Source organism: Octodon degus, unplaced genomic scaffold (genome assembly GCF_000260255.1).
Source record: "Octodon degus isolate 3935 unplaced genomic scaffold, OctDeg1.0 scaffold00152, whole genome shotgun sequence".
Taxonomy (NCBI): domain Eukaryota; kingdom Metazoa; phylum Chordata; class Mammalia; order Rodentia; family Octodontidae; genus Octodon; species Octodon degus.
This window is the reverse complement of record NW_004524728.1, coordinates 4,790,635-4,817,560: the sequence shown is the minus strand read 5'-3', so window position 1 is coordinate 4,817,560 and position 26,926 is coordinate 4,790,635. Positions and strand designations below refer to the sequence as shown.

Below are 26,926 nucleotides of genomic sequence, written 5' to 3'. Positions count from 1 at the left end.
CAAGTATTGGTGTGGTGAACTCTTGCACTGCCCTACTCTAACCTGCTCCAGGAAGGACTCACCGCTCTGACAGCACTTCCAGAGTTGTTGATGCCCACCTGTTAGTCTTGGTTGCTGAAATGACTGTCATAAATAGACATGCTGATCCTTTCACCTAATACAGCCACCAAAGCACCAGAGCAATGACAGTGACATTTTAGGTATGCAAAGTGAAAAGCTGAAAGTACTTAGAGAAAGAAAATAAGTCCTATGGTAGGATGGCTGGAATCCATGGCCAGTTTTTAATCTCTTACTGTGCCTCATTTAAGATTAAACTTTATCACTGATATATATGTGCAGAGAGAAAGAAAAGCATAGTATATTATTGGATTCAGGGTTAGTCTGTAGTTTCCGGCATCCACTGGGAGCCGTGGAACACATCACAGATAAGAGAGGCTGACTATAAGTTTATAACTATGAAACAAATTTTAGGACATATTTTATTTTAATATAAAAAGATAAAATACTGAAAATGCTGTCTTGGAGGTGTATTACACTAGGACAATAGAGAGCACTGACTAATCCTTTTGTTTCCTGAAGGCTACATAGTAGTATAGTCAGAAGTGTGCACGCACCCTGGTAGCTCTGAACGTTCACCTGAATGTGTCAAGAAATTAATGTATCAGTAGCGTGTACCTTTAGGTGGCAACACATACAGTATATTTAGCTTTCCCCTTAAGGCATGTGACAGTCCAGCTTCTTATCAAGCGCTTTCACCTTGCTGTTCATTTGGGCTGGAATCACTTTAGGGAAATGACTTTTTGATTTTATGGCATTCTGCTGCATTGTGAAGATTTGGGTACTGTGTCATTCCTCCAATAAGAGGATTTAGCAATTTAATGTGAATCTTTTTCAAAGCAGGGTGAATTATCTACATATAAAAAGGTTGTAAAAATGTCCTCAATATTTAAAAATTTTCAGAATCTAGTATATATTTTTTATTTTTTAAAATGACTTAATTGGTACATTTTGGATATACATAATGATGACATGCATCATAGGGAATTTGTGCCTGTACGTATATCTGGATTGTTCCTTTTCCCCTAATCCTGTCCCTTCCCTTCAATTCTTCTTTCCTCCTTACTCACAAATGTTTTGTTTCAGTATTTCTTCTGTTCTCTTTCTGCCTTTTCCCTTTCTTCCTTCCTCTCCATCCCTTGTCCCCTTCCCATTTGAATATTTTCTTCCTGTTTCCTAATATCTATTTTTCTTTTTGGTCCACATTTACCCTTTTGGTTTCTCACACCATAGAAACAATGCAGAATGATAAAAAAAAAAACAAATAAAATCAACAAGCACATTTTTTAATAGAAAATTTAAACATATACCTCTTACTACACTTTCCTGTATAACCTGTAGATTAAAGAGAAACAGAAGAATGTGGAAAGACTGAGAAATCTGGATGGGTAAGAGATCGCGTGCTAGACCTATGCATGCAAGTTAGCTTTCCTGTTGCACATCTGAGAGGCTATTTCTTGGTGTTTAGGATAAGTCTTTTGTTTGAATTCAGGGTCAGTTTTACCTTTATGGAACTGGCCACTCAATTTTTAAATGTTTTTTTCTCACACTAATCTTCAGACTTTCTAAAAAATTATAATTCAAATGTACCCTAAAATACCATTTCAAAACTTCAGAGATGAAAGTTAAGGAATAACAACAGATTGATCAAATAAGATAAGACCACTCCATTCATAACCTTAAACAAGCCACAAATCCTGACGTTCTTGCCTTTCTGTAGCATCTTCCACGTTGACCTTGGGGGGAAATGGGAGCCAAGAGCTAGCAGCACACAGGTGAGTGAGGCCTCACGGGTTTTTCCAGCCAGGCTGAGCCTGGTAAAAGGTTTAGGCTGGGTAGAAAGCTTAGTATCATAAGCACCTGCTTGCCAAGCACAAGGTCCTGAGTGTTCCTCCCACAGAAAAGGCTCACTTGAGTAACCCTGGGCAGTGTCAGACAGAGCAGGACAACTACCTAGCTGCTCAAATTCCTGACCAATAGGAATTTGATTGATTTTATTCTAAGTGTGTACAGTAAGTGCCTGACTTACTAACGTTTGAGCTGAGGAGTTTCAAAGATACAGTCAGACCTTGCATGACTTGTGCATGCAGATAAATCATGGAAGTGGTCTTGTGTCTGCCAGGCATGGTCACAGCTGTGCAGCTGTATGCCTACTGTACAGTGTGACATTGCACAATCTCACAGTGCTCAACCAGAAGAAACAGAAGGAAAGGTACTGCTGATGTTGAGGGGCTGTGCTGAAGCCCAAAGCAGTAACCATGGAAACAACAGTGAAAATACTGTACTATACTATGCCACCATGTTAAGGGAACTCTAAAAGTTAAGCAGTTTATTTACAGCATGTGGGTGTTTAGTTTTTTAATGCTTTCTGCTGTGTACTTGTTTAAGTGTGTATGAAACTCACTTTTTCAGACTAAAAAACAAATTTGACTCACAAATGTTCTCCCAGAAAGGAACTTGTTTGTAAGTCAGAGATTTACTCTAAACTTTCTGGTAATTTGTCACACAGTGGACAGCACAAGTGATGGATAATGTACATAGTAAATGCTAGCAAGGCCTTTTCATAGCTGTTTCTGGAAACAACTCTGAATTGCATTCTTCACCTGCACAACCTGCTTGTATTTCCAATTTGTTTGTTATTGAGTTTGCATCTCCTATTCTAACTAGTCACTTGGGAAGAACAGAGACGGCGAGTTGAGGTGACAAGTACGACAGGTGATGGTTGCTCTTCTTTATCAGCTACCACCACACAACAAGTCCTTGGTGGGTCTTAAAGGAGTAGCCCTTCTGATGATGCTGTGAATTGCAAATTCAGTTTCCTATACATTGTGGTCAAAATAGGGTAGGACAGTATGGAAGAAAGGAATTATCCTAAAAGAATCTGTGACACATGTACCTTCTGTGATCCAATCAAGGCAGTTCTCTTCCTGGTTGCTTCATACGGTATTTTATCCTAACACCATACTAAGAGTTTCTCAAGAGATTTGATCTTTAAAGAGTGGCTACTTGAAATGTGATGTTTACTAGGTTTCTATCCTTTCTATTTTGGAACTAATGTGCATTAGTAGAAGAGCAGATTAGGAGCAGAGTTTGAAGCAGATAAGGAACAAGGCACTGCTTCTGGGAGACAGTGATGTTCAGTAGGCAGTGTGCATTGTTCTGCAGGTTAGACATTGTACTGTAGCAACCGACTGTTTCTAAACAAAATGCCGGTATACCCAAAAGAAAAAGATGCAACGGGCCGATATGTATGACTAATGATATCATAATTGGTGTGTCCACTGCTAATGCTAAGCTGCTCCTCTGTCTAGCATGTATGCAGGTACAAAGTGCCAGTAGAGAACCCAATCAGATAAAGACACAAAAATGACACTTACAGAGAGTAGTATTTGGACAGCACTGTGAATGACCTCTAGGTACTGGAAATCGACGACACAGCCCGTGACAGAGACGTATGTGTAATCATCCATCATGCCGTGGGCTGATGGAGGCAGCACTCTCCGGATGCATCCAGGCCCGTGTTCTCTCCACCATGACCGGTGTACAGAGATGTTGAATGTCATGAGGTCTGTATCCTAGATGGACAGGAGGCAAGAAATCAAAAGGAGACAGTTCTATTACAACGCATCTTTGGTTTGACCTTAAGAAAAATCAGGGTGGATGGAATTACTGAAATTATATCAATTTTAAATGAAAAGGAAGAAAAGAAAAAGCCAAAAATAGCTACATGTGTGCTATGCTTGCATCCTCAGTTTATTGCTTTTTAATGGAGAGATACAATCATGTGGATAATTACAACACGACAAGGATAGCACCCAACAGAAGTCCAGAGCTGGAATCCTCCACAGCTGTTTATTGAAAAATTATTGAGTTTATTTTGAAATCTCTTGCTGTGTTTTCTTGTTGTATCACTGTAACTAACACGATCATTATCATTATAGGGTCACATGTATTAAGTGCTTTATTATATATGCTAGATGTGGTTCTAAGAAAATTTTATATATGACAGTTGTCCCTGGGTATACATAGGGAGTTGATTCTAAGAGTATTTTTTTTTTTTATGTTATTAGTACAGGGTCTACAGGGTCTCACTACACAGATCAGACTCATAGTGATCCTCCTGCTTTTAGCCTCCCAAGTGCTGGGATTACAGGCGTGCACCACCGCACCCAGTCTCAATCGCCTTCTCAGCACGCTCTGGAGATGGGGCAGATACTGAACACCAGGGATCGACACCTGCCAAAGCAGGTGCTTTAGTCTGCTGAGCTATCTGGCCAGTCCTTCTAAGAGTATCTGTAGATACCAAGATCTATATATCCTCCATCCCTTATATAAAATGTACACATGGCCTATATATTTTTCTGATAAACTTTAAATCATGTCCCCATTACTTGTTGTTCCTAAGAAAAATGTAAATACCACATACATAGTTCTTATACTCCTTTATTCTTTTGTGAGTAATGAGAAAAGTGTTCTTACACTTGAGTACAGATGCAACTTTTTTATTTTAGTATCTTCCACCACTGGATAAATTTATAGATATGAAAGCCACATAACTGTCAATCTGAGTGCACTTCTTTTAATTTTTTTTATTAACTTACTTGATAATAGGTTGAATAATCATTTCTACAGATATGTTTAGTCCTAATCCCTGGATTCTGTGCATCTTACCTGATATGGTAATTAAAGACAGCATAGATAATTAAATTAAGGGTCAAAAAATCAGGAGATCATCCTGGATTATGTAGGTAGGCTCCAGCTACAATCATATGTGTTCTTATAAGAAAGAAACAGCAAAAGATTAGAAACAAAGAAAAGAGGAAAAGACAGTGTGAGGCAGGGATTGGCATGATGCAGTTGCAGCTAAGAAATGTTGTTGGCTACCAGAAGGGGAAGAGGCAAAGAAAGATTTGCCTCTAAGATTTGAGGCAGAGATGGCTTTGTCATCATCTTTAACTGTGCTCAATAAAACTCATTTCAGACTTCTGGTCCCCAGAACTGCTAGAGAAGGTATTTCTGTTGTTTAAGCTGCCAAATTAGTGGTAATTTGTCACAGCAGCCATATGTAAACAATATGGGTTAAAAGTAAGTCACAGGGCAGTACACAGCTTTCCCCGAGGTGCGCAGATGATTATTGGCAGAGCGAGGCCTTTGTCCCACGCAGACTGCACTTCTAGCTGCCCCTCTGGTGCTGGGCACTTTCTCACGTTATCCGATGTCTTGCCCTACCCTCCTCGACCGTTCCCAAGACTATGAAGGAAGCTAACTTTTCCCCATTGTTTGCAGAAAACCCAAGCACACTTAAAATAACAAGAACATTTTTTTCTGATTAATTTTATTCAGAAAGAAATAACAATGAGACAGTTTCAAAATTGGTAGGTTGGTAGGACAGTTACAATAATTAATACATTTTACATGGTTATTTTTGTAGTAGTTATTTATAGTAACAAGAACATTTTTAAGTATTTAATTTCACCATATTAAAATATTGCCAGAGTTCTGAGTTGAGACAAAAACCCCAAATTTTTCATCCTGAAGTGATAGCTGTTGATATAGGGTCATCATCTCTAATCTGAAAATCTGAACTTCAGACAGGGGAGATGGCTCAGTAGAATAAGCACATGCCTGAACTATAAAGCATTCCAAATATGAAATATTTTGTGTTCAGCTAAATATGGAAGTACAATTTTAAAATTCTACATCTGACTTCCAGTGAAGAGGTCCAGTCAAAGTACAGGTACAAAACAAACACTGTATAATATTACTGTCAGATTATATGTATCACATGTCTATAAAACATAAAGGATAGGTTTGAGACTCATCCAAAGATATCTCATTTTCCTATATGCAAATATTCCTAAGCCCCTAAAACATGAAATTTGAAATATGAAATGTCCCAAAGATCTGGATAAGGGTTACTCAATCTATATTTCTGGAGTGTCAGCTATGAAGTACTAAGACTATAATTTTTTTCAGAAACAATACATTTAAATGAGCCAATAAGGAACCTGGGCCTTTCAAATGAACTAAATACTTTCAAATTAACTTTCAAATGAACTAAATACCACAAAAACCCATAGGAAACAGAAAAGAGAGGGACTGATGCTGCAGAGAGGGAAGCTGGAATCTGGCCCAAGGTGCAGCACAGCAGGCAGCTGTGAAGGTGGAAGCAGAGTTAGTTTCTGTTGGCTCCCAGCTCCACCTCTGAGTAAGCTGCACTGCCAAGTGGTTGTGTTGGAGCAGGCACAAAGAGAGCCTTGGTGGAGAAGCCCAGAGCCTGCTGCCCCACTGTACAACCTGAAGCTGTGTGGTTGTACTTCTGAGTGCCCTTGGAGAACACTTTCTACCTCTGTGGCCTAGGCAACCCCTGAGGACCTGAAATGGAGAATGGAACTTTGGGGAAGCTGGTGGGAAATGGAAAACCCTTGAACTTATGAAGAGCTGAAGCTAAAGTGACCAGTGTACAGAGTTCTGAACAGGGTGGTGGAGAAGCCTGTCTCCCACACTCTGTTGTATATAAAATTGAACCTTAGGTCAGAGTTATTCCTAGTGTATGTCAGTGGGTAGAGTTGCCTTTAGATTTTCCTCAGCTCAAAGAATTCCATGTAGCTTATAACTGTGTTTCCAGTTCTATCAATAATAAAAGATTTTATATGTTTCTGTTGTTGGCTTGCTATTTAGTTACCTTTGCAGTAACAGTGCTTTATTGACAATGAAACATTTTGCCTTATTTTTACAGATTGTTGATTTGCTGCATGATCTGCAGTTAGCCTCTGAAAAAACTATAGAAGAATAATTGCTTTTTCTTGTGAATTCAGTTTAGTACAAGGCAGCTTACCCGCAGGCAAATTTTGAGATTGCTTTCCTTCTTGGTCATCGGATTTAATCTTTTACAGGTAGTTTTGATCACTACAGAAGAACTATATATTATTTCTATATTAATAGAATGTATTGGGTTCAGGATGAATTACCATGATGTGAAAATTCATAGCAATTCTTATGCTTTAAACATTTGTATACAATGAACTTTTCTATTGCAAAATGTAAGTTTTTTCAATGTGACTTTGCCTAAAATTTACATATAAAATGTAAGTCAATTTATGCAAATGTTTTTACACTCAAAGCTTACTATTATAATTATCAATCATAGGAGACACACTTTTATAAAATGTACCATATTTGCAATGGGTGCATTCAAATTTGAATTCCACCATCAATATTATAAAATTGTACTTAAAGCTCAGATTTTTAAAGTTTGCTATGAAATTTTATTTTAACTTTGTATCTTATTTCATCTGTTCAATACTAGGTTCAGGCATTATGAAATGCACAACATATCACAAGTCAATCTCTTATGCAAGGCATGCCAAATGAGATACAATATAGAAAGATGTAAGAGTTTTTATATGAACATAAATACTGATCATTTATTCTGTTGAAACTCTGTTATATATCGAAGTCTGTAGTCTTAAAATATGAATGTTAGCTCTAAAGAATGTTTAAAGAAAACAATGTTAAAAAGAATTTTGATTGGTTTAGAGTTCTTATTCACCTCCTAGCTTTAAATATTATGTGATGATTTAGGAATACCATGGTTATGACATTGACAACTGATGTCTTTGTTATTGTCTTTAAAATTTGAAAACACAAAAATGATGTTTGGTTTTATGCATATGTACATGAATAATGATAGAACATGCTGCCCCAAAATATGCCTCTTTGGCATAAGGACTATTATAAGTAGAAGACAATTTAAAAATATTCTTTCTCCTTTTTCCCTCTTATAGGCAAGTCATGATTCTACAAATCGTTTCTTCCATTTCCTCCAGGAAAGGCAAAAAGTGAGCGCCATAGATGACTCCAGACTGGAGGCTGAGCCAGAGGGATCTGCAGACCAACCTCACTCTCCCACCTTTATCTACTATTAGTTTCTCCAGCCTGGCCATGTCCACACTGTTCTTCTTTGTTTTTAGAAGAAAATGACATTTAAGACTAAATTGCAAGTCAGCCGTTTAAAAGCTAGTCATTCTGTGGGGTATGGCCTAACCAGGAGTGAAGTACACATGCTAGTGAACTTCTCTTTGATTTTCTCTTGTTAATCTTTCTTTTGTTATAAAGACTCCAGCTAAAAACCAAAAAGATTAGAAAGAAAATATTTTTCCTCTACATAACTGTTTACTAAGATGAAAGCAAAGAAAGCAGAAAGTGAAACACAACAGGAGGGTGCTGGAGGTGCAGGGTGGTGGGAGAGGACACTCCAGGTTGTTGGTTGTGTACTTGATGTGCCTTTCATGAGGTTCAGGAGTCAAACTTGGTAAGTGACGAGAAAGTAGGGATGATGGCTTCAAGAGTAGGCAGAAAGAGTAACTGTCAATATGTGGATAACCAGATAGAAGCTATTTCTTCTTATACTCACAAAATTGTGACTTAAGTTTATTACTATTTGCTTTTCCTATCCAAGTAAATATTAAATGTTCTTTTATCACATTATTGTGAATTCCAAAGATGTTCCCACTCTCTTGGAATGTATGACTGTATGACTGGAATGTATGTGTCACAAAATGACTCTAGAAATCCTCCTGAATGTTGCCCATGCCCAGATGCCCACGGCACTCAAACATCAGTACCGTCTCTCATTCTTAAAACTTCAACAACCACTTACTCGTTATGTCCTACTACACAACTTCTTGTTATCTCAGAAACAAGTCTCTCCCTTCTTTGCTTTTTCAGTTATCTGATTTTTTGGTACATGTATATCTTTCAGTACATGTCTCTTTCTAGATCAGACTCAGAATTTCTACTAGTAATATTCATTTTAATCATTACTACTACTACTATTCATTTTTTCCTCCTTACTGCTGATCAAAAGAGTTTTTACATAGCTACCTGCTTTCTTTGTCTTTTCACTTTCATTCACCAGAAGTCAAGCTATGTAGAAATAACAAATTTCATGTTACTAAACATTCTGTACATACTTAAGATAGAATTTTCTTCATTTCAGTGTTATCTGAGTTTATACTTATATAATAAAATTCATGTCAGTTGAAGCTTCTTGTGAGATACTTATTCATCTCAGAATATGAATTAGAGTTATTAAAGTAACTTTCTATATTTCAAATCATTTCCTTTTCACAGAAGCACTAATCATTTCAGAAATGTGAAACTGTAAATCTATCTAATAAAGGACAAACAGTAATTGGCAGTGAGGCCTAAGTGTTTGGAGGCTGCAACACAATGACTCAGCACCAGTTCAAATATGCCAATGACTGCATATTATTTTCTTACAATGACAGCAGTTAGCATAGAAAAGTTTACAAGATATTGAAGCTTTCAGTGAAATGTCTGCCATTTGCTGTTGCTTTCACAAGTCTTCCTGAAAGTCAGTCCTTTAAGCCCATGCCACTGGTGTTGAATATGAACAATTTGCACAGTGAGAAATGCACATTGATCATTTGGAGCTCCTATTTCTCATCTTTATTTTTTTTTTTTTTTTTTATTTTTTGGTGGAACTGGGGATTGAACTCAGGCCCCTGTGCTTGCCAGGCAAGCGCTTATTCCACTGAGCCATCTCCCCAGCCCCTCATCTTTAAAATTAGATAATGCTGATATTTTTCAATTCTGTATCATTGATCATGAACTAAGAACAGAGCCTTTTATCTTCATTGAGGGGCTTTCTCTAGAATGGACTACTTCAGGAAACAATGTAAGCTCATCCATTCACTAAGTAATATTTATGAAATTTCTTATATGACCAATGCTCTGGGATAAAACAGTAAATCCAAGAGTTATCTTTTCTAATGGTACACATATTCCAAGAAGATGAGTAATGAGATAAACCAATAAGTAGAAAAATAATTTTACACTGTAAAACATCAATACAAATAGAATAATTTGATAGATAATGACTAAGGGAGAAATGGAATTGCTTAAAGTCAGGAGGGAGGTACTTCAAACAAATAGAGTAGGAAGTACAAAGTGCCCAACACAGCAAAGAGGTTGCAATGTTTTGAAGCCCGTGTGGGCAGGCGAGTGTGAGGAAGGTAAGTGACTTAGGAGGTTGAAGACCCAATCAGGAAATAAGCTGTGATCAAGACTCTATATTTTGTTCCAGGTCTAGCTGGGCAGTCAGACATTAATGTTATCTACTTTGCATGCTTGAAAGGATTGTTCTAATATTTATCTGGAGAATGGATGGGTGGGGAAAAGCTGAAGCCCATTCAGTTGTTATGGTAGTAGTTAGGGTGATTGAAACAAAGCTGCAACTGCAGAGTGAGGTGAAACTTATTGTGGAGGCAGAGTAGTACATGGAGAAAAAGATAATGGGAAGAAAAGATAATGAACTGTGACTTTAAAAGTTTCTGATTGACCAGCTGGGGAACAGTGGAGCTGTTTTTGAAGAAGGAGCAGACACAGGATCATGTTGAGGGTAGGAAAACAAAACAAAACAATATGAAACAAAAACAAGAGTAATCTCTTCAGTAAGCTTGAGATATCTCATATATATGGATTTTCAAATTATGACTCAGATATACCTAAATCAGATTATCAACACATAGATGGAATTTAAAACGTGGGATGGGGAGATCTTCAAGGTAGGCAGTGCTGTCTAGAAAACAGCTGAGGATCCAGGCAAACTTTGAATAAATCCAGTATGTAGAGGCTAGAGAGAAAGTGGGTAGCTAGCAAATGCACTTAGAAAAAAACGCAGCAAAATAAAGGACAAACACTAAGACATGCAGATCGAAGCCGAGAGAAACGACATTTGTAGATGGAGGGATGACAGTTTGTGTTTAATGGGAGTGGTGATTCACTTAAGGCATTGCTGTCGAGAGCTCTTCATTCCATGTGGAGGGAGCATGGAGGGGTGACAGAGACTCATTATGGGACCCTGCTTTAGCTCTGTTTCTGCTGCTCTTCTGAGGTCCACCCGTGCACTGCCTTGTAAAAGTGACTTCCAGTAAGAAACCTGCTAAGTGAATTCAGGAAGACCACCCCCTCACCCTTGTTATTTGGTTACCTTCAAACCTTGGCCAGGTACTCATGTTCATTACCCCTGGGTGTCGATTACAGTGGCCTGTCTGGCAAGAGTCTCACTGAGTTGGTGGAGCTGGAACTTTCTTTTCCCCTGTTGTAGTTTTAACTTGATTTGCTGGCTATACTTGCTCACTTGTGCATGTTAGACTCAGAAGCCAGTCCAATATCTGTAAGGACAAGTAGCACAGTAGTGGTCCCTATACATGTTGGAAAGATCCTAAAGGAATCCTTTGTCATCATGTTTTAATAAGTATCTGAATAATCTTTTCGTTGACATCTGCACTTTAAATGTTATTAAATATATTAAAATCTTATTTAAAATTATGTTAACTTCTTGTCATTGCTGGAATGAATTTTTACATACTTATGCTTAACACAGCACACATTTATTAATTTACAGCTTTGGTGGTCAGATATTTTAAAGCTGAGGTATCTAGAGGACAGGTTCTGCCTGGAAGCCCTGGAGGAGAACACATTTCCTTGCCTTCTCACTGACATTTGGAGTCCATCACTGTTTCTCTTCTTGCACTTATGGAAGATTTATTTTGTTGTTCATTGTCTACCTTCCTAAGATTAACTTAGGTCAACTTTTTTCTTATATATGTACTGAATATTGTAAGATTTCATTACAACACTGCTTTCATTAGTATCCCACTAATTTTTTTCTTTGCATTTTACTCAGAATACTTTTATATTTCTCTACTATTTCTTTTTTTGTGTCATGTGGTATTTAGAGATGTACAATTTAGTCTGTTTGTGTTTTAGATACTGCAGCTTTCTTATTGATTTCTAGTTTAATTACAGTGTGGTCTGAGTTCATTGCATGAATCCTAGTATTTGAAATGTGGTTTCTGAGTTGTTTTATGGCTCAGAATGTGGTCTGCTTTGGTGAAGATTATGTGCTCTGTTGTCAGATGAGGTTGTCTGTGGATGTCCATTACACCTATTTGATGGATGATGGAGTAGGTTCCCTAATGATCTTCTATTTGCTTGATCTGTCCATTTCTGAGAGAGGAATATTAGGGTTTCCAGCTCATTCATTTCTCTCCACAACTACTTCAGTTGTCTTATGTATTTTGAGCTCTGTTGCAAAGAGCATAGGCATTAAGGATTCTTATGTTTTCTGTAAGAACAAAAAGCTTTATCATTATGTAGTTTCCTATTTTATCCCTGATAACATTCCATGCTCTAAATTTTACTCAGTCTGTATTTAATATCATTTTTCCTATTTTGTTTTGGTCAACAACTATATGTTCTTTGATTTGTGTACCATTAATCTGGGTTTTTATATAGCTTGCTTACCCCTCTTTCTGCTCTTCTTCTCTCTCTCTCTCTCTCTCTCTCTCTCTCTCTCTCTCTCTCTCTCTCTCTCTCTCCCTCCCTTTCCCTCCCTCCTCCTCTCTCTTTCCAGTTGAACCCAGGGTCTTGAGCATGCTCCACAAGTCTCTATCTCTGAGCTGCATCCCCAGGTTCACCTAGAGTGGTTTTCTTACAGAAAACATGCAGCTCAGTCTTGTTTCCCGACACAGTACAGTAATTTCCATGTTTCACAGTTTTAGTTTGTTGTCTAGATTAACTTCAATTATCTGGGTTCAAGTGACCCTCTTGCCTCAACTGCCCAAGTATCTGTGTATGCTACTGTGAGTGACATCTTCATCTTTTATTTGGTGCATTTAAGGCCATTTGTTTGGTTTGTGTATAGGTATCTCCTCAAAGCCACAAGCAGTCATGCGTCCTTGGAGTTTGTAGTTGATCACTGTGAGTGTGGATGCTGTACCAGGGGCAGGTAATTTGCATTACAATGTAAGGAGAGGAGAGAGGCTGGCTAGCTGGGTGAGCTGCTGCCACTCCCTTTGCTTTCTGCTCTTTGCTGCCTCCATGAAATTTGCTCTCTGCCTTGCCCCACTCTGCCTTGGAGCCAGCTGAGTATGGACTGAAACCTCCAGTAACTGTGATCTAAATCAACCTGTCCTTCCTTCATTTTGGGTGTTGGGTATTTGTCCCAGCAACAAGAGAAGAGTAACTGAGACATGATTGGTATTCAAAGTGATTTTCATATAATTAAATTACTGTCTTCCATATTTTTAACTATTTTAATTTTATTCACTACTTTTGCTTTTTCTTCCATTGTTTTCTGACTTTTGTGGTTTTAGCTGAAGATTTTATATAACTTTATATTCTAATTTTTCTTAGCATATCACTTATATTTTCCCTTGCAACCATTTTTAACTGGTTGTCCTAGTTTGTAGTATCCATTTAAAAACAATTTAAGACTACTTCAAATAATATTATTCTGCCTCCTGGCTAGCATACGTACTAGCCTGATAACAAGCTCATCCAAATGCTTTTCTTTTGTCTCTGTATATTGTTGTCACTTGTACATAAACATACATATGCATAAATATATGCGTATGCATATATAGTCAAATACATTGTTGTTGATACTACCTTAAACGAATTGGTACTACTTAGATCAGTCAGTGATGAATAACAGTATTCAGTGATGAAAAGAAAAATAAACAAAAAATAAAATTTCACTTTTCCATTTCAATTCTTTTTTTCTATTGTAGATCCAAGCTTCTGACTCATATCATTTTCCTTACCAACAAAGATCTTTTAAAATTTCATGCAAGTCAGGTCTAATGGTACTAGATTCACTCATTTTTTGTTTGCCTGAAAAAAAAAATCCTTATTTCTCTTTCATTTTTAAAGGATGCTTTCTCAGCTGACTCTAGGTCAGTGTGGGTTTTCTCTGCACACATGTAAAAATTCATTCCACTCTTGCTTGCTTGGTCTTCAAGAAGTTGTTCTCTGCTTTTCTACAGAAAAGATATTTTTTCCTCCTGTGTCTTTCAGAATTTTTTCTTTATCTTTGATAGGCATTTTTGTTTATCCTGTCTGGTCTCCTCTGAGTTTTCTGGATCTGATTTGGTGCTTGTCATTAATTTGGGGAAATTTCCTAATTGTTTTTGTTTCCTTTTCTCTTTCTACAGACAGTTTTATTATGCTTGGGTTAGAACTTTTCTGTTCAGTTTTTTATGAATTCTTTCTTTTCTTTTTTCTTTTTCTTTTTTCTTTCTTTTTTTTTTTTTTTTTTTAGTTTTAGAGGTTTCTGCTGAGGTATTGTCACATTCAGAGATTCTTCTCCCAGCTGCACTGAGTTGACTCTTGTTCATCAAAAGCATTACTTTGCTTGAAGAAAATTGCTATATTGAGCATTTCTTTTGGGCTCTTAAAATTTCCAACTCCCAATGTACATTTTCCAGTTGTCATTGAAAACTGTCTACTTTAATCCCTTGTTAGTCAGCTTTTCATTGCTGTGACCAAGTTACCCAACAGACACAGCTGACAGGAGGACATGTTTAATCTGGATCGGTTTCAGATGTTTCCTTCCATGGCCAGCTAACACCAAGGCAGAAGCACCATGGCAGGAGGGCCTGATAGAGGAAGGCAGCTCTCCGCATGGTGGCAGGGAAGCAGTGCACAGAAGAGCCAGAGGGGAAGAGGCCAAGCAGCAGTCACAGTTCCAAGGTCAGGTTGCCAACCAGTGCAAGCACACCCAGAAGTGTGCTGCACTAATCTCCAAGGCATCTTTCCAGCCAGTCAAGTTGATAATCAAAATTAACAATCATATGGAGGGCCAAAGGGGAGGAGGAGGAAGGGCAGAAACAGGGAGGGGGAAGTAGGCAAAGTGATGCCACGCAGAAGGTCCTAATAACTTTAGTGAATGTGGAGATTGTATGCCACAGACATGAACTAAGATCAATAATATCAAATTGAATGAAAAGGGGCAAAGGAGAACTACAGATGGAAGGAGTGGAGAGAAGGAGATTAAAAACAGAAAATGTTGATTAAATGCATATGCTAATTTCCGAAGATGACTAAAATGCATGCACTATAGACATGTGTTAATAAAAAACAATAGCTATCATTCAGCCCCCAGCAGAGCAATCATTGTTCCTTTAAATTCTGGCCCTGATAATTTCAAAATATCTCTCATTTCTGAGTCTCACTGTGATGTTTGCTTTGTCTCTTCAAACTATATATATATATTGTCTTAAAAAATTTTCCCTGTAGTATTTTTATTGGTAGCACAAAATAACAGAGTGGTAAAATGCTGTCCCTGAGCTTTTGATGAAGTGGCAAGTTACATGGTTGTCAGGCATCCACAGTCCTACATTAGATCTCAGCCTTTTAGTGCGCATGTCTCTCTGATACATGAACTTCATAATGATTTTCATTTTTTTTCCACTTAGGTGTCATAGAAGGACTGGAGGGAGTTGGACTTGAGTTTTCCCTTCTTGTATTTAAAAAACTAGAACTGACTGAAGTTTGGAATCTCCCTCACGCCAGATCAGTTTGATTTCAATGATGCTGTAACACATCAAGCTGTGATTAAAAAGTTTCTCTTGTAACTTTTCTCTGTTCTCTTATTAAGAGCAGAATATTCTGCTATACTTCAAAAAAATTTTTTTCCTACTCTATTTGCTGAGAGTTTTCTATACAGGGATTTTCCTCAGATAGTCACTGTGAGAACTTTGAATCTTACTGAGTACTAGGAGATAATCATGAGAAAAAAAATCATGAGCTTTGCCTAATCTCTGGAGTTTTAGAGCTCCCCATCCCCAGTACAGATTGACCCTAGAGCCTTCACCCTGAGCCATATCCACAGCCTTATACATTTGTTTTTCTGTGAGATGGGATCTCACCAAGCTGTTCTTTCTGGGGCTAGATTGCAACCCTCCATCTTCCTTACTTAGCCTTCCAGTGTGCTTGAGTTACAGGTGTGTCCCACTACATTGAGAGTAGGTCCCCAGAGCTTCTAAGCATGTCCCTATCTATGGTGGTCCTCTGGCAATCTGTCCATACAATTTAGTTTTCCCTGCCTGGCCTTCTACTTATCAGGGTTCTCCTCTGTGGGGCTCTGCTTGGTGTCCTGTCTGCTCTGTGTTCTGCCTCTCCAACTTGGGATAACTGTCTGTCTCATGGTTACAAAAAGAACTACTGATTTTCCTCTTTATACAGTCTTTTATTTGTTAGGAAAAGTAGCGACTGCCAAGCATTTTATGTGCTGAATCAGAAACTACAAGATTTACTACATGTTTTTAGAAATGCACATACATGTTATAAAATGAATTAAAATTGAAATTGTACAAAACATAATAAATATTTTAGGCAAAAGTTATCATCTTTAAAAACTGTGTAAAAGACATCAGAAAATAGTAAATAAGGCAAGTTTATGTTGAAAAATTTCATATCTATTTCAGTGGTGAGATCATGAGTGTTTGCTATTTATTTTATTACTCTCTAAATATAAATATAACATGTAGCTTGAAAATAAAATTAAGCTAAAAGCTTTCCAGTTGTTTGCATTCCAGTCATCTCTAAACCCAACTCCTAACAGCTTCTGTGTTGTCCTCCAATGTTTTCCTTATTATAACTAAAAGAACATTGAAGCCCTAACATGTTGTCAGGAAGTCACTTAAAGCATGTCTATGGTTTCCCATGACCAAGGCTGAAGAATTAATTCCTTTGCTGGGCAGAAAAGGTCTTGCAACGCTCTCTTTCTAATCACCTCTCCAGATTCAACTGGTTTCCCACATACCAGATCGTCGAATCGTAGTGGACTCCTTTCCATTTCTCAAGTGAAATCTTCTTCCTAAGCCATCAGTCAGCATAACTCCTATTCTCTCTTCATAGAAAACTCTTTCACTTTCACTCCTCATGTCTGTTCCATCTCTACAATCAAGCCTTCCCCCTTCTGGTTATCTAGTAACTGCCCATTTATTTTTAGGTTTCAGCATAGATATGGCATTCTCAAGTCATTCCTACCTTCTGACTCCGTGCAATATCAACCTCTTGTACACTCCCTTGTCCCCAGTTCTTCCACATGGATTTATTTATTTATTTGGATATGAATTTTTTGTAATTGCTGTTTCACTCATCTGACAAATTTATAGCCATATATAATATATACTGTTTCCCAATTGTCAGATTCATAATAGCAACTCAATCATTTATTATAATTAATAATAGTTACAATATAATTGTAATTATTATAATAGTTATCAAATAACTTTTTTAAAAAATTGAGAAAATATAAGATAATAGAAAGTTATTTTATGTCTATAATAGTGTCTTTTACATTTCTTATATAGAATTTTTTATACTGCTTTAATAGAATTTTTGTTTAGGTAAAAGTTTTATTTTTTACTAGACAACTGCTTGCCTTAAGACATAATGGCATTTCTTCTATGCATATAGCCAGGGGAGTACTGCATATGTCTTTCTCATACAAATATATGTATAAGAATGTTCTTAGAAACTTTGGCAATCAAAATCTCAAAGTGGTCCAATTGACCGTTGCCACAGTTTGTATGTGTCTGAACATGCCCCAGAGCTCTACTCAGTCATGAAGGATAAGAATTGCAAAGACAGCTTGTTAAACTTGGATCTCTTGTTTTTGTGCCCTCACCTGGGAACAGAGTTACAGTGTTTTCAGATGGATTCAACAGGAGGCCAGGGTCATCACTTTGTTGACATCTATATCTGTGCAAGGGGAGAGCACGCAGGTGTCATGAGTGTAAAGGACCTGCCCTAGGAGGGAAGCCTGTATACACCCTAAGGAGGAAAGGAGGCTTGCTTGCCCAGCTTTTGCTCCTGTTCTGCCATCTTCTGCTGCCTTGAACTGCTGTCCCTCTACAATGCCATCCTGTCTTGAAGTTATGGACTAAAACTTCCACCAATTGTGAGCTTAATAAACCTTTTCTTTCTTAATTTTGGTTATTTTGTCTTGGCAATGAAAGAAAAGTTACTAAGACATCCATCAATAATAGAATGGGTAAAGAAATGTGATATAGTCATGCAATGGAAATCAAAGACCAATGAAAAAAGAATGAACTTCTAATACTAATAAAGACATGGTTTAATTGCAGATAGAGAGGGAGGAAGCTTAGTGAAGGAGATTGGACCCAAGATAGCACATATTATATGATTCTGTTTCTGAGGAGTGCTAAGACCATGGGATTGATCTCTGATGAAGAAGGCGGGAACAGTAAAGGTGAGTATTAATGTGTGGTATTGTCTCTGGAACTTGGAGTTATAGTATTAGAAAATTTCTATATATTCAAAGTAGGTATTATAGGATTTTTCAAATTTTTGCTTCCTATGCCATTCATGTTGGTATCAGCATGAGTCATAAATGAATTTCCCAAGAGAAATGTGGAGATTGGCAGTTCTTATATATAATTGAAATACTTGAGGCAATGTGCAGAGATTGGGGGAATAAACCAGGTTTCCTTTCTTAAATTACCTTGACTGTATTATCTGATGCTATTAGAGAGAACCAAACAAAAACTCCCAAATTTCCAAGTCTTGGGAGTAAAAACTCCCAAGAAAGCATACATCACATCAGAAGAAATGTCATGAATGAAATCTACATTATAAACAAAATTAAGAAATATTAATTGTATGACTGTATGGGGCATACATTTATATAATACAAAACATCAGAGAAATAGTATTTTAATATTTCAAACATTATTTCTTTGTACTGAGATCATACAAAATTTTTCCAGCTATTTTTGAATGTGTAACTATTTGTTGTAAAGTATACTAAGTCCACTGTGTAACAGAACATTAGACTCTCTTTTCTAACTCCATTTTGTTGCTTATTTTCCAAACTTATGTAGTCTCACTCTCTGTTACATTTGAGAAACTTTAATGTTTCTGCTTCTGTGAGATCTACTTTCTGCTTCTGTGAGATCAACATTTTAGCTTCTGCCTATAAGTGAAAATGTGAAATTTATTTTTCCAGGTCTGGCTTCTTGTGGAGGACTACTTGAGCAACTCTCCTTGAAAGAAGAGCGACTGTCTCCATTTTGACTGAGCCTGACCCTATTTCCTCGTATTGATATGTACAGAGCTTGCTAGGGCTTCTGTTTATCCTTCATTTGTCCTTAAGCAATATATACTGGTCTAGCTGAGGTGCTGGTTATAGTCTTTGAAGGTGGCATGTGCATGTTTCCCTGGTAACCTACACCTGCTGCTCTTTAATGTGAGCTGGGTGGAGACAGGATGAAGAGCCTGTGCTCCCCACTGCCAGCTGGGATTGAAACTCGATATAGAGACTATGACTTCATGGGGCTTGAAAGACTACATCAAAGCTGAAGCACCAGACCCTCCAAAACTATCTCAGTAGCATAAAGCAGATTACTCTCTCTGCATATCCTCTCTGCATATGGCAAAGATAATTGTAGGCCACTCACCTACCTCAGCTCACAGTACTCACCTATTTCCCACAATTCTCAGTCATTCCTCCTCAAGCCATTCCTCCTCCACTGAATAAAACTGAGTGAGGCCCTGGGTCGATCTCTTGGTTCTGGAAGCCATCTTCATGGCTGGACTTACAGTATAATTTAGTGTCTTTATTTTAATCGTGGGTTGCATTGAAAGTGGTAGATTGGAATTAACTTGATGGAATTCCAATAATGTAACTTTGGGATTAGAAATATTGGCTTCTTGGACCAAGACGAGGACCTGGAAGTGTCACTTACAGATTGTTTCATCAAACACAATGACAGTTAGGTGCATGCACACTGCTGCAGGTAACAGGATGCCTCTTTTTATGCCTGGATAATTTTCCATTGTGTATATGTTCTACATTTTCTTTATCTATTTATCCTTCCATGGACATCCAAGTACCTACTTATCATAGCTACTATGAACAGTGCTGTTGAGCCCCTTGAAGGGGACAGGGAAGTACTGTGATAAGTTAGCAAAAATCTGCAATTTGTGGGAAGACAATTTTCTTTTAAATGTGAAGTTCCCCTTCTTTAATCAGTGTTAATTTTAAGTTGTCCATTCACCTCACACATCTTCTGTTGGTTTGTCTACTTAGGAATTGAGCAGGTCAGTAGGGCAGAACTAGGCATGTTCCTGAAAACAGCCTTCTGAAAGCTTCAAACACTACAATAATGAAAGCATTTCATGGCAGTGATGTTCCCAACACCACTGCTATGCAGGCGCCCGGATAATGTGCACTCATCACAGGTAATTATCTCGATGGTGCATTATTGCTGTACCTGATTATACTAAGGTTTGCCTACAGATGATTTTTGAAAAATGTCATACATTTCATTTGTTATATATGAATTTTAAACATCTATAGTTTGCTTTGTTAAGTATCATCCCTTTCAACACATCTGGCTTCTCTGTGTTTGCATTAATCAATAATTATTTGATTACAGTGTTATGCCTTTTATGCTAATTAGGACTTTGAGACCATAAAATTGTGCTACCTTTTTGCTTCCTGCTGGAGCTAATGTGTTGCATTTATAGTTTGGTGTATTCATAAATCATGCATGCATATGTATGTCTGCATGTATTTTACCTAATTTGTGCAACAGAAAGTTTTCTATTGCTTGTTACATTTGTTTCTTGTTACATTTGCCACCCAGAAAGAACATTCTTGCTTATTTTTCTACTTAAGTAAAAAATATTTATTGAGAAAAAGATGTTAATTTAAAATGTATATAAAATTCTTTCTTTTAAAGCAAGAGCCATGTAATTCTTTTCTGAATTTTTCTGAAACTCTCTGAACAGTAGCTGGACAAATAGAACAAGGTTGCTATTTTTCATCTACGGATGTGGCAGCTATTGAGGTCTAAAATGCTCTTCAAATGAGGACTGTTTTTTTTTCTTAATTGCTTCCTTTGCTCTGATAATTATGAAGCCTGGAAAGAGTTCTGATCAATTGCAAAGTTGGATGCTGTGCAAGCCTCTCTGGCTGGCTCTGATCTGTCATCATCAATCTCAAGTGGCAGAGTAGCCACCTGGGGAAGCTTGCAGGAGGCAGCCTCACGGACTCTGGAAGTTTCAGAAACAATGACTCAAACATCATGATCTGTGTGGATTTTCACTGTGGCAGTCAGATGTGTGTTTGCTCATTCTAAATACCAGGATCCACATTCAAGTCTCTGTCGTTCCACATGGATACTGATGCATGTATGTGGGGAGAAAGGGCATATTCACACTGGTGTGAGGGAGGGACAAAGTAAGATTAAAGCTCCACAGGTGCCTCCTCCTGCGTGCTGAGACTGTCTCTCTCGGTGTTTCCATCCATGGAAATTCTTCACACCAACACTAGTTTTCTGTCCTTTATCTGAGCAAGATTAAGTTATTAAAAGCTATGTAGTCCTCAAGTGTGTCAGGTCTGATGGCCACAAAGGAGCTGTTGTTTAATTACTGTGTAATACTTTTGGGAAGAATGATGACATGGGCTGTTTTGTTTCAAAAATAATTTTTAACCTATGGCTGAGTTGAAGATATGTTTCTAAGGAGCTCAAAGTGCTTCCATTGCATCAATTAAAACACATTAGAAAGTGAATTAATTTTTGCTCTGACTGGCTGTATTAATCCCAGTAATTTTAATTTTTCTAGCTAAAGCAAAATGGTTTTAATGCTTCTTTAACAAAAGTCAAATTCAAAGCTTTTAAAACAATATTTGAGTTCAATTTGTAGAACAAAGGGAGCCCAATTTTGCTCTGAGATATTAATAAATTTCTGATTCTTACAGAGAGTGGTGACTTTTAGGACAAAAAGTCTACATTTTTCCAAAGGCATATTTACTTATACTTTTCATGTGTACTTAGATGACTAGGCCTATTATTATAGTGCTAAATAAAATAAGTCAGACATAGAAAGTTAAGTATTACATGGTTTCTCTTATATGAGAAAACCAAAATATAAGAAATTTAAAGAAAAAACAAAAGACAAGGCAGCTAGATTTGCAGAGATGAGAAAAGGATCAACGGATGGTGGATACAGGAGGGTGGAAAGAAAAAACAGAAAGAAAAAATATTAGGATGTGCTATGCATACATATCAGTTCCCCTAACTAAATGTCATTATTGTATATTGCAAACATACACTGAGAAGTAAAAAAGAAACCCAAAAGCAGTAAAATGAAATGGACAAACTGCTTCCTTTCAAGTCTGCTGATAGCCACGAAACGAGTGCTTTCCAGAGCTCGGACTATCCGCACAGATAGCATTATTGGGTGCAGTCTTCAGGGGACGTTGCATAGGTTGTTGTGTGCCACAAAGCAGTGTGAAGACGGCACAGGGAAGACCAACAAGGGGAGGAGAGCAGACCGTTGAAAATGCTAATAAGAGAAGAGCTGGGCTTTTAAAAGAAAGTCACATTTTCCTGCCAACTGCGGCTTTCTGCTAACTTCTCACTCTGCTTCCCTGTTCCCTTCAAGGGAGTCCTGCACCATTGTTCATTAGCCAAGATAGGGTTGCTCTTTCCTGCTGTCCTCTTTTCCCTCTTTGTCTGAACACAAGGGATCATCAAACACTGTAGGTTTCCTCCTTAGGAAAATAATGATCTCATTTACAGAAACATCATTATAAATTTAAAAATCTTATTAGGAAAGAAAGCCTCTGAGAATGAATGCACAGAAAGGCACTTTATAGTCATTGTTCTCTATTCATCATAGTAAAAATATTACATCTTTCTTAATTAGCACTTTGTAGCCTAAAAACATATGTGTGAATTAAAATATGTGGAGAAAAACAGAGCAAGGATACAGTATGTAGGGTTAGTTTAATTCAGAGCCTCTTGTGTGTCAAGTGGCACTTCCAGGTTGATATAATCTACAGAGTGATGATCTGAGCACCTGCTCAAACAGTGATACACCTTGGTGACAGCTTTATCTATTATCGTGGGTACTATATACCAGCGACACTCTGTCCACTGAGAGATGAACATGGAAACCAAGTTTTGAGAAAATAGCAAGTAGTTCAATCAGTAGCCAAAATATGCCAAACAGCTTCTGAAGCCAGAAAATTCTATCTGTTGAGTCAAACATTTTTTTTTTTCTGGGAATGAAATACACAATATTTGAGTTCTTTTGTTGTAAAATTTCATTTGGAGGTTTTCTTGAAATGATCAGACCAAATTTTTTTTGCTTTTCATTGCCAAAACACATTATTTCTTTAAAGGTCTATTTCCTCTGTGAAAAGCAGTATCTCTAAGGGTGGTATTTAGCTGATGAAGGACATGCACTTCTCAAAGGAAGCTGCTGCCTGGAAAACCTAGTGAGATTTAAAAGGCTCAGTTTGCCTGCTATCTTTAGCTTCATCTCACTACTAACAATAACAAAACAACAACATCAGCTTTCATAGTCAGTTTTTGGCTAAGCATCTTTTTTATCTTGAATCAAAGGAGAATTAAAATAATATAATGCACTCTTTTATATCCTTAAGGAGTATAATTTACCTATTTAGCATTCTCTGATTTCAGGTCAATTGACAAGTAGTGGTACTATATTACTCTAGGCAAGTACTTAAAATTTCAATTTAAAAGTGCTGGAAGTTTTCTAGTGCAGAAGCAGTCTTCCGAAAAGGACTTGATATCTGGTAAATCAGTCTCTGTCTAAGGAAAACTGAATTTGAAATTACAAGCTTTCATATGTGATTCTGATAGGGACATTTTATACCAAGACAGACTAGGCCATGGGGAAGTAACCGAAATTGTGGAGAATGTGTGTTACAGATTTTACACTCCAACTATCAACTAACTCTTCATGCCTTTACACTGTCACAGAGGTCTCCATATCACATGCTGTTCCCTGATCCTCAGGAAGGATCCATGAAGTACAGGAGAGGGCTGGTGAAGGAGACTTGCTAAGTGTGTTTCCATGAAGGCTGCACTGATTTCAAGTTGTTGAAATACATGTATGGAAGAGGTACCCGAAAGCATACCAGTCACCTTTTCTTTTCTTATTTTCTTTTGGTACCAGGGATTGAACTCAGGACCTTGTGGTTGCCAGGCAGGCACTTAAGCCATTGAACTATCTCCCCAGACCACCAGCCACCTTTTCAAGGGATGATGGCAATTTGGTGGGAAATGTATTTTCTGCTCCCATCCCTTGCCTGGGATTAAAACAGTAGTTTTTACATGAGTAATCCAACAAATAGTCTAAGTTTCAATAAAAAGCCAGGTAGCACAATTACCTGGATCATCTTTGGCTTTGAGCAAGAGTGTTAGCCAAAGGCCTAGGCAAAAACAAAAGCTGTCATAGTTAAAGATGAACTATGTAGCCTCAGAAATAAAGCAGATTTTATGGTGACACCCAGTAAATCTGGAATCCATTTTTCAGATCTAGGCATTATGAACTTTTTTAAAAAATGTATTTGGTTGTTAGATGGTTTCACTATGCAGCTCAGACTCAATGAGCTGAGTGAGCTCAGACTAATGATCTTCCTATTTTTAGTCTTCCCAGTGCTGGGATTACAGGGGTATGCTACCACATCCTAGACTCTGTAGCCAACTCAGCCAGCCCGGGGGGTGTGGCATGTGGTGCAGGCGATCAAATTGTGGTCCCTGTGCTTGTCTAAGCTTGTCTAAGCAGGCACTTTGTTCTGCTGAGCTATCTTGCTGGCCTCTATGCATTATAAACTATTAACAAAAGATAGAAATTCAAATTACAACATCATAATCCCATTATAAAAATACCTAAAGTTACTTTTAAAAATATTCTGGACCATTTAATAATGATTATTTTACAAATGTTCTTACTTGGGATGTATAAATAGTTTGCTCATAATTACACATAAAATGGGCCTTCATTTAATATCTGCCTAAATTGTTATAAATTATTTGCTAGGTCAATTTTAGCATCACAGAGAAACATACATAGAGGAGTAGGCTTATAACGTAACATTAACATTGGTGATGGCCGTGACTTAGCTGTCCTATGAAGTATAAGAGAAGTGAATTCTTAGTGTCAGTTTTGCTAAAATTAAACTGAAAATAAAGCCAGATGAATGAAAAGAATAAAAAAATAAAAACCACATTCCCATGTAGGAAAATGATTCATAAGCCTGGGGCATTGCAGAGGTTTTCAAAGCTGCTACAAAGTCTCAAAGGCTAGATCTAAAGAGAATCCCTGGACTGCTGGTCAGTGCCAAGAGCTACCAACAGACAGAGTGAACAACGATAGTACCAAGAACAGAGTTTACAATTAGTAGATCAGGTGTCTTTATTGTTCTTACATTTTTAAAAGAACATAAAATAGTAGTAATTATAATAATAAAAAACACCCAGTATCAGAAACGATATAAAATTTCACTAACCAAAGTAATAGCAACTCAACGATGGTTGCTGTATTGCAGGATACTATCTTCAAAATAGTTCTTTAGGTTACCAGATATAAACATGCAAATTTGGTTTAAAAAACACAACAAAATATTATGAGAAATTAAAAAGTAGAAAATATAATAATAATAGGAGAAAAATTTTAAGCATTAACTGCTCCTTTGAAAACACCAGCAGAAATTGACAGTACAATTATCCAAGTTATGCTGCATATATACATAAATGTATCTTTTCCCCTTTTTTCTTTTGCCCTTTTCCTTACTCAGTTTCTCCTTCCCATTGAACAAATTCTTTCCCTTTCACAGTATCTGTTGTATCTTTCAAAATTTATTTACTCTTTCTGTTTCTCACATTAGCAAGACAATGACATTTGTATATGTGGTTCTGACTTATTTCACTTACCAATACAGTCTCTAGTTGAATCCAAAAGCCCAACTTTATCTTTTTATAGCTGAGTAATAATCCATCATGCAAAAATACTATACTGTTTTTATCCATTCCTCACTTGATGGGCACTTGTATTGTTTCCAAGATTTAACTATGACAAATTGTGCTGCCATAAACATGAGGGTACATGTTGCTGTGGTATGATAACTTCAGTTCGCTTGAGAAAATACCTAGGAGGAGAACAGCTGGCTTGAGTGGGACCTCCAATCCTAGCTTTTTGAAGAATCTCCATACTGATTTCCACAATGGTGTATTAGCCTACGCTCCCACCAACAGAGGAGAAGGGCTCCTTTGTCCCCAAGCCTCTGCAGCATATGCTATTGGCTGGCTCCTTGATGATAGCTATTCTTTCTGAGATACATTGGTATCTCTGTGTTGTTTTAATTTTTGTCACTTGAATGCCCAATGATGTTGAATATTTTTCTGTATGTTTATTTATCCTTTGTATCTTCATTTGTGGAAGTGTATATTCATCTCTGATACTGATTTTTTTTATTGGGTCTTTGAATTTTGGAGGCTTGATTTTGAAAAATTCTTTATATGTTCCAGATAGGAGTCCTTTTTCTGAAGGACAGTCCACTATAATTTTCTCCCAAATCATAGGTTTAGGTTTTCTTTGTACTCTGTTGGTGATTTCTTTGGATGTAAAGAAACTTTTGAAAAAGATAAGATTCCAATTTTTTTTTCTTATGTATTTGGTATAGGGTCTACAGAGTTTCACTATGTAGATTGGGCTTTAAGTGATTCTCCTGTTTTCGCTTCTCAAGTGCTGGGATTATAGATGCATATCACCACACCCAGTCTCAGTCCTGGTCTCAGTGTGCCCCAGGGGCAGGTGCGGGGCTGGCAGGACAAGTCAGGGATCAAACCGAGCCACTGTGCTCTGCCAAAGCAGATGCTTTAGATATCTAACCAACCCTTGTTCCTGACCTTAAAGTGACTCTTTCCAATTTTGGTGCACTTAACATGACATTGGCTTTTGTTTTGTCATAGATGGCCTTTATCAGGTTCAGGTATAGACCATCTATTCTGATTTTCTGTAAGGATTTTATAATGAATGAGTGTTGGTATGATCTTCTTGATGATTTGCTGCATTTTGTTTGCTATTTTTTTTTTTTTTTGGCGGAATTGGGGATTGAACTTAGGCCTTTGTGCTTGTCAGGCAAGCGCTTATTTTGCTGAGCTATCTCCCCAGCCCTGTAGCTTTTTTTTTGTTTTTTGTTTTT

The 26,926-nt window shown here is 37.3% G+C and overlaps 1 protein-coding gene across 1 annotated transcript in view; it reads right to left on the bottom strand.

The window, feature by feature from the left end:
* The window catches only part of Nkain3 (sodium/potassium transporting ATPase interacting 3), a 713,236-nt gene that overhangs the window by 155,322 nt on the left and 530,988 nt on the right, over positions 1–26,926 (bottom strand). The window contains exon 4 of the mRNA XM_012517190.1: positions 3,435–3,632. Coding sequence (XP_012372644.1) covers positions 3,435–3,632 — 198 coding nt within the window. The remainder of the gene's footprint in view (positions 1–3,434; positions 3,633–26,926) is intronic.